At 37.4% G+C, this 7,828-nt stretch overlaps 1 protein-coding gene across 1 annotated transcript; it reads right to left on the bottom strand.

The window, feature by feature from the left end:
- Window positions 1–573: 573 nt before the first annotated feature.
- LOC126381347 (uncharacterized) lies at window positions 574–6,303 on the bottom strand. The gene is made up of 3 exons (XM_050030842.1): window positions 6,054–6,303; window positions 3,011–3,727; window positions 574–626 (listed from the first exon to the last, which is right to left on the bottom strand). Exons 1-3 carry the CDS (start codon window positions 6,301–6,303, stop codon window positions 574–576), a joined length of 1,020 nt encoding a protein of 339 aa, XP_049886799.1.
- Between the last annotated feature and the right edge of the window lie 1,525 nt (window positions 6,304–7,828).

Below are 7,828 nucleotides of genomic sequence, written 5' to 3'. Positions count from 1 at the left end.
CATAGGCAGACGGCGTCAATTCTCTGCCCTTTTTCAGAAAATTCATTCAGGATGCATATCAGTTCATTTTGTTTGTTTAGTACTCCCGCAATATTTAAATGCAATAACCCAAAACAGTCACTGTCATTTTGTTCATCCCTGAATGGACCACTGATTTTGTTTAACCGTTTTTTGATGAGTTTTTTTGGTTAACCGAAGGCATATTGTTTTCATTTGTTCCAGAAGGGGCAAAGTTCCATTCTCTTATATTCTTGATTAAAATTTCCAAATGAAAAGGTTTTACCTACCAATAAAACCGGCATTGTGCTCCGAGCCTTGTCCAGGTAGGGTGAGAAGCTATTGCTGACTTTTGGGTGAAAACGTGTTTTTTTCCCACTGGCAACACTGATTCGAAGTCTATTTTTACCTTTTTATTTGTTTTTCCCTCGCCACCCGACATACCAGTGGTGGGGGGCGCACACCGGATCGCGCCACCAAGTTCCTTACCTCATTGCTTCTCACCAGGTAGCAATGAAAATTGGCCTGGACAAGGCTCGGAGCACAATGCCGGTTTTATTGGTAGGTAAAACCTTTTCATTGTGCATTCCTCGCCTTGTCCAGGTAGGGTGAGAAGTGTTTGTTATCACCTGATGAGGGTGGCGTTGAAACAAAGAATATACATTACTGCAAAACAAAATCAGTATTTATTGGTTTATTACAACAAAAGAAATTATAATGTTATAATATTCTAATATATAATTGCATTTAAGTTATATATGCATGCATAATTAATTAAGATATGTTGTTAAACAATGTTGAAATATTTAGAGTATTATTATTCGTTACACCAGTAGTCTTAATTTCTCTCCTATAATATTTGTGAAATGTTGACGCCTGCTTCCAGTTACCTTTAGCTAGAATGTTGTCAATAGACATATCGCACCCTTAAAAATAAACTGACGTAATCCAAAAAATGCAACTTTAGGGAAAACGCCAAACACTGTACTGGAAAATTGCAGTACAACTTTCGAGATCTACTATTTTTTTAAATATTGGAAATTATCAAAATAAATTATTTGTATATTGTAATTTTCTTCATAAAGTATATAAAAACAACTAAAGTAGATTGTTAATTGATTATTTTAGTACGTTTTTTCTTTTTTTAAAGATCAGTTCGAAATTGAGTCACTTTATTGCTAAAACACTTTTTACTTCATTAGACACAATACAAATTAGGTCAATTTATTGGAAAACCATTTATTACTTTATTAGACAGAATATAAGTTAGGTCAGTTTAGTATCAAAACTACGTATAAGAACTATGTATTTTTTAAGTTAGGGACACTTTATTATTTTTGGGTAGTAGGAGATTATCGACTTAATACAAAACAACGAATAATCATTAATCAGTCTTTATTATCTCAGTCACATTTTAGTAATAATTTGTAGAAAATCTTAAAATCTAGCAACTAAACTAAAGTTTCTTCTGAAAAAGTAATATCAAAACTTAAGTTTTACTTAACTAAATAAAAAAAAATTTGAGTATCTTCTGAAAAAGTAATATCAACATACATACATACATACATACATAAACTCACGCCCGTAATCCCTAATGGGGTGGGCAGAGCCACAAGTAATCAAAGACAACTTGCAGCCACTGTTGATACGATGTCGTAAGCTGGATATGATGAACCTTATGGTGATAAGGGATCAGCCTATCGCCCATAACATTAGACCATCATGTTAGATGACACAATCCCTCTGTCGGTTTTTACGACATGCCCGGGAAGACAAGCAGCTGAACGTTTTCTATGTTTTTTTATTTGCTCCCAGAACAGCATAGAAACAATATCAAAAGCAAAAGTAATATCAAAACATTTTTTATATGTAAATTCTTAGGCTTTTAGCTTATAACTAGTCTAAAATATTAAGAAAATAATTGGAAGAGTATGGTGGTATTAATTTTTTATGAATGAGATCTTTGAGATCCTTCTTTTTATTGGCGCTCAGTACCAACTGTTGGGAATAGGCTTTTCCAACCTCCACGTCTTCCAGACTTCTCATCTTTTTCCTCTTATTACGAAGCGAAATTTTTTTGTATTCAGTTTCTAAGTAGGAAGTTCTGTAATATACTACAAATGGTTCGTCTTCTAAATAATTTAAACATTTTATGTCACACCAGTTAACGTGTTCCTTGTTTTCGTTTTCGTTAAAGTTATAGCCCCATTGGTACTGTAAGTCTTTTAAATCAAGAAAGAAAGTATAATCGATTTCGTGCACTTTAAAAGGAGTTCCTGTTTTCTTTGCACTTTTTATTAGAGTCGCATACTGCGATGGATTATAAATTGGACCAGATCTTAGGTTTCGCTTTACTTCTTTTTCTATCAAACTATGGGCATTATCGCCTTCGTTCTGTGTGTGGCCTTGTATCAGAAATTTGTGAGTTATTGATTTAATGTTTTGAAAGTAAATAACTGCAAAAGAGAGTAAGCTGGCTATATACTTGTTTTTATTCTGTCCTCCGCAATTATCTGAGTATAATATTACATCAACTTTTTTGTCCGTTGATTTTTCATCAACCGATTTAAGAAAATCGAACAAGCATGAACCTATTTCTATAGCCCCTCTTTTTCCTTGAGTCTCATCCCAAAAGTAACAATGCACGTTTTTATAAGCGCAATAGTCATCTCGAGTTTTGTTAGGTTGGTCAAGCTCTACCACGGTCAAGTTAAAACAATTTAATTTAGATTTGTAATAAAATGATGAGGTGTTGCCAACGGGACATTGCATGACAGCTTGAAGGTCAAAAACAGCGCAAACAGTACATTCGCCAATATTAAGTCTATCAGTCTGTTTCTCTTTTCTACAATTTTTTTTTTCTTCATGGTGAGCATCATATTTCTTCTTAAGGGCAGTGTCATTGGTAAGTTGAAATTGCAAACAAAGATCGCACTGATCCTTTTTAGGTGTGAAAAAACTTATATTGAAACGTGTTGTAAATACTTCGTAAAAAGTGCAATATTTGCCAAACGGCTTATTCTGTTCTGTTTGTTTTTTTTTTGAAAATCCCTGTAGATATCGGCTATAGTTCTGGATCCATCGATGTACTCGCGAGAAGTTTGCATTCTCAAGTAATGGGATTCAATTCGAGGTATTGAGTTTATGTGATCTATCATATCCTGAATTAAATCGCTGCTCGTAGTTTTGTGGTTTCGATGTTTACCACGACGGTCATCTTCCACAAAACCATGCTCATCGGTTTTATCTTTGACCGTCCGAATCATGCGGTCAGTAATATCTAACGTATTAATAAAAAATGTTTTACATACACGCAATTTGTTATTGTCAACCGTAAAATAAAACGCAGAATTACAGCCTCTGGGTTTCTCTGCATTTGTGTATCTATATTTTGCAGTGACTGGTACCATACAGGAGCGAATATACGAACGTTGAATGTTTATGTTACCTTGTGTCCAGAACCTTTGATGTATCTCTGTTCTCTGTTGTTCATTAATTTTTTCAGCGCATTTCAGTCTGCACTTTTGAGGACACGCTGGTTTCACACGACGAGCTGGCATTTCCCTTTTTGTTTTAGAACAAGAAGTATAAGCTTTTCCTGTGTTTTTAGCTATCTTAGCAGCATTTTGCTTCCATTTTGACATGTTACGTTTTCGTTTCCTGCTTTGGGCACTGACATCGATAGCAGCGAACTCGGTTTCCGAGTTCTCAGTGTTTGAAGAACCATCACCTGAAGAAGAGGTACTTTCAGAAGTACTTGCTGAACTACTACTGCTTGATCTTATAAAGTATTTACGTGATTTTTTTCGTCCAGGTTCCGATTTTAGGTAAGTAGGATCATCATCACTTAAATCAGGATCGCTTTCATCTGTATTTATAGGTGAAACTCTATATTCTGGAGAACGAGAATGATTTCTTAATGTGCGCTGCGTTGGTAGTTTTTTGGAGGGTATCTTAACGGAAATGTCTAACGGCGAGCTGTCTTCTACTTCGCCAATATTTGGGCATGTATTTTCTTTATTGCCAAAATGTTCCATTGGAGTTAATATATTTTGTTTATCGGGAATTTTATTTAATATGTTATTTAAGGTTATTGACATTAAACTTGGTACTGTCGAAGAAAATTTCGTTGCGGAAACCGATCCTGTAAATTGCACTGAAGCAGAAGGCATAGATGACAGGTGACCTGAGGTAGGAGATATAGGAGAGACATTTGCATGCTTATGAGAGGTCTGTTCTTGGGGATGAGTTATTTCTGCAGGATCACAATAAGATTTAGGCGTGTTAGTAGGAGGCGAATGCGTCGAAGATTTCAGCTCACTCATTATCAGCGGATGATCAGAGGCAAGCTTTGAAAAAACTTTTAGTGGTAAACGATCGGGTCGTAAAGCTGTTACATTCAAAGAGCATTTCATGGAGTTCCCACGTGCAGCAGGCGTTTCTTGTTTCATAGGAGTTGACGTCGTCGTATGCTTTGTAGCTAGTACTGGATCTGAGATATTTGTGTTTGATGCAGGTTGCTGGAGGTCTAAAGAAACGAGAGAAGCGGGTTCCAGTCTTTCGTCAAAGTCGGCTTTTTCAGGATAAGGAGCAATTGTTTTAGATGCGCGATGTAATGTTATGTTATTTGGTAATGGACGAAGAGGAGGAGGCTCAGGTTCGGTATTAACACTTGGTGGTGATAAGTGCATGGCTTTGAATATTTTATTCGCTCGTACAAATTTCTTCGACATCTTTTTGACTTAACCTAAAACAGAATAATAACGGACGGTAAGAGTTTGAATAAAATCAAAAAGAAGCGTAAGAATTGACACGCGTTGATAAACATATTTTTATAAAAAATTGCCACAATCAAAAAACGGCTACAAAACATAACGATATATTTTAGAAAATAACGACGCATCACTAAAAACTCCTTTATACGATTCCAAAATTTAAGACATAAAGTGACTCAAACCGATAAAGTTTCACTTTACGACTAAAACATACTTAATGAAACTTACCTTTAGTTTTTGCAATAAAGTGACGCATCTCAAAATCCGGCAGCTTAACACACGCGTGCACTCACTCACGGTCGGCGGACAACTGAATTGGTCGGTTTTGATTTGAAGCGACGAAAGTAATTTGCGACGAAATAAAGAGACCGAACTAGCGTCTCTTTTACTCACACTATGAAATACGACATTTTAATCTTGTAGGGTTATGAATTATGCTTTAAAGTGTCGTTTTAATGCAAAAACACAAATACTATAAATTTTGAGTTAAGTCAGTTTAGTTCTAAAGGTGCGATATCACATAACCAATTGAATGAAGCAACTGCCGACCGGCTACTGCCCGGGGAGGCATCAATCCCAGCACTTTTTAGAACAGTTCTTACCCAACTACCTATTACAGTTCTGGAGGCAGGCTTCGACTCACCTTGAGTCGTGATGAATAAATGTGGAAGCGAATTTCTTCTTTCCCGTGACATTTCAATGACCTTTCTTATCCAAAAATTGGGGCAATAAGCTTCATTTTCATGGGAAGTAAGTCTCCATCCCGACTGTTGTCTATTGGGTGTATCCGTTTTAGACCCGAATATGGGCCATAAAATTATCTCTGAACATTATCCTGCAAACATTCTTGAGATATATGAAGTAGTGTAAGATCATGTACTCGCCTTCCTGAGGCCAGCAATAAAATAGTTGCACAACGGCGGCTAGCTTCGAACAATGTAACATTAGTTGGTGTATTCAATTGTAACCAATTTACTACCAAACTAGGATCCCAAATAGGAGCTTTACAGGTCTTAGGCTTTACTAAAGCAATAGATTTTAACATTTTCTTTACGAAAATATCTTCACTTATCTTTCTACCAAGATGGGGTTCACATACTGTAGAAACCACAGATTTATGAAGATTAATAGTTGACACAGCAAGACCTTCATTCAGGTGTAGATCTGCTATAAACTTTGCTAGATCTTTTGCCTGAGGTTTAACAACAGGTATATTATTTTTAGTACACCATGTTACCCACCGTAACCATGCAGGTTTGTATGATGTTAATGTAGACTTACGCCAACTATTCATCAATAAAGATGCTTCTTCAGGAGTCCAGTTGTCGAGAATGGTGTCCCACCTCCAATCAACCATGCTTCCAGGACAAGGTCGTCGACCTGCGGGAGCGTCCGGCCTGTCGTCAGGTCCACAAGGGATTCCTGAAGGTTCTGTATCATGATCGGCCTGCTGAGGGCTCTGTTCATGAGGTCTGGTCTCCAAAAAGATTTCATCCAACGCGGGGCTATTACGATGTATTTCCCCTGGCATTTGTTTAAATGAGTTAGAACTCTCGGAATAAGCGATGGGGGTGGGAAAACCCACGCCAGGCGATAGTTCCACTGCCTGCTGAAGGCATTGTGGTAACACGCCGCTGTGTCCCAAGGATCGATCGTCACGTAACTCTGGACTACGTGTGCTCGTTCCGAAGCAAATAGATCTATTGTCGGCTGGCCGAATGTCTGAAATATTTGCGTCGTCCCTGGTGACAGGAGATGCCACTCCGGTATTGTTTTTCCCCGAGACAGGCGATCGGCTACGCCGTTGAAGCGTCCGGGAAGATGTTGATATGTGACCATTATCTGTAATTCCTGTATGAGCCGAATTACCTGACGAGTTTGAATCATCAATGTTTTTGATCGTGTTCCGCCTTCGTTCTTTAGATAAGACAAAGCAGTCGTGTTGTCCGATTGAATTAACAGAGTCGCCTTTCTTAATATTTCTACTTGCGATTTTATAGCCATTTGTATCGCCACTAGCTCTTTCAGGTTGCTGTGCCAAACCTGCTGTGCAGAATTCCATACTCCGGACAGGTACGTGTCGTTCAGTAACGCTCCCCATCCGTGATTGGAGGCGTCTGTCACTAGAAAGTGCGTTAACTGAGGTAGAAAAATTAAAGAAGATGCACTCACCGCTTTTTCCCACCAATATAGGTCTTCCATTACATCCTGAGGTAGGGGAATTTTTTGCCTCGGCTTCGCTCTGCGGAGCAGCCGAAGGTGCAACTGAAAGTTTCGGCAATGCAATCGTCCTTGAGGAATAATAAAATTTGCAAAGTTCAGGCGGCCCAACATTGACTGGGCTTCTTTCAGAGAACATGCTTTCTTCGACAGGAGTCGCTGTAACTCTTCTCGAAGATTTTTTACCTTTTTTTATTGAATTAGAAACTAATGATGATCTACGCCCCTTTGATAAAAATAAATTCCTTCCTTCATGTGAGAGAATACTGTTTTCTTGGGCTGGAATATCGCCAGTAAATGTGTCCGAACTGTTTACCACTTTATTGCAATTCTGCACTATATTATATATGAAAAAATCATTAAACTCATTTGAAATATCCTTCGGATCCGTCACTGTAGTACTTCCAATAACAAGTTTAATAAATAAAATAAATCTCTAAATACGATTTCCATCCCCCGGTTATTTACCGATCCATTCGACCAGAACATGCGGCGGTTACACTCTAAGTTGAGATTTGAATCCAATATAAAAACAAACTCATGATTCTTATTTTCTTTGCATAATAAATTATTGAAGTATTCTACTCTCCAATTGAATATTTTTGAAGAAGCACTGTATTTGAAAGTAGGGAGGCAGATTACTATGTTCGTATGTTTGATCAAAGATAAACTACTTCGCATAAAGCAAACCAACTCAGTGTAATCAGTTGTGGTGTTGAAGTCTTCTTCGCCTATAAAGAGAATGCAATAATCCCTTAAAGTGTAGTCCTTTACTTTATCTTTAATTGTGTCTATTAATTGTAATGTATCCTTTCCAGGAGATAGGTAGTGGCAAA

Source organism: Pectinophora gossypiella, unplaced genomic scaffold (assembly GCF_024362695.1).
Source record: "Pectinophora gossypiella unplaced genomic scaffold, ilPecGoss1.1 Pgos_46, whole genome shotgun sequence".
NCBI classification, from domain to species: domain Eukaryota; kingdom Metazoa; phylum Arthropoda; class Insecta; order Lepidoptera; family Gelechiidae; genus Pectinophora; species Pectinophora gossypiella.
The sequence above is the reverse complement of the archived record's forward strand: the minus strand, read 5'-3'. Positions and strand labels throughout refer to the sequence as shown.

What these genes read in the sequence shown, in the direction of transcription:
- LOC126381347 (XM_050030842.1), bottom strand. Translation starts at nt 6,303, where the DNA reads ATGCCAGGGGAAATACATCGTAATAGCCCCGCGTTGGATGAAATCTTT. An exon ending in TTTATTGATGAATAGTTGGC is followed by an intron (nt 3,728 to 6,053) that starts GTAAGTCTACAT and finishes CCTCTTCTTCAG; the next exon opens with GTGATGGTTCTTCAAACACT. An exon ending in CAAACAGAACAGAATAAGCC is followed by an intron (nt 627 to 3,010) that starts GTTTGGCAAATA and finishes CACCCTCATCAG; the next exon opens with GTGATAACAAACACTTCTCA.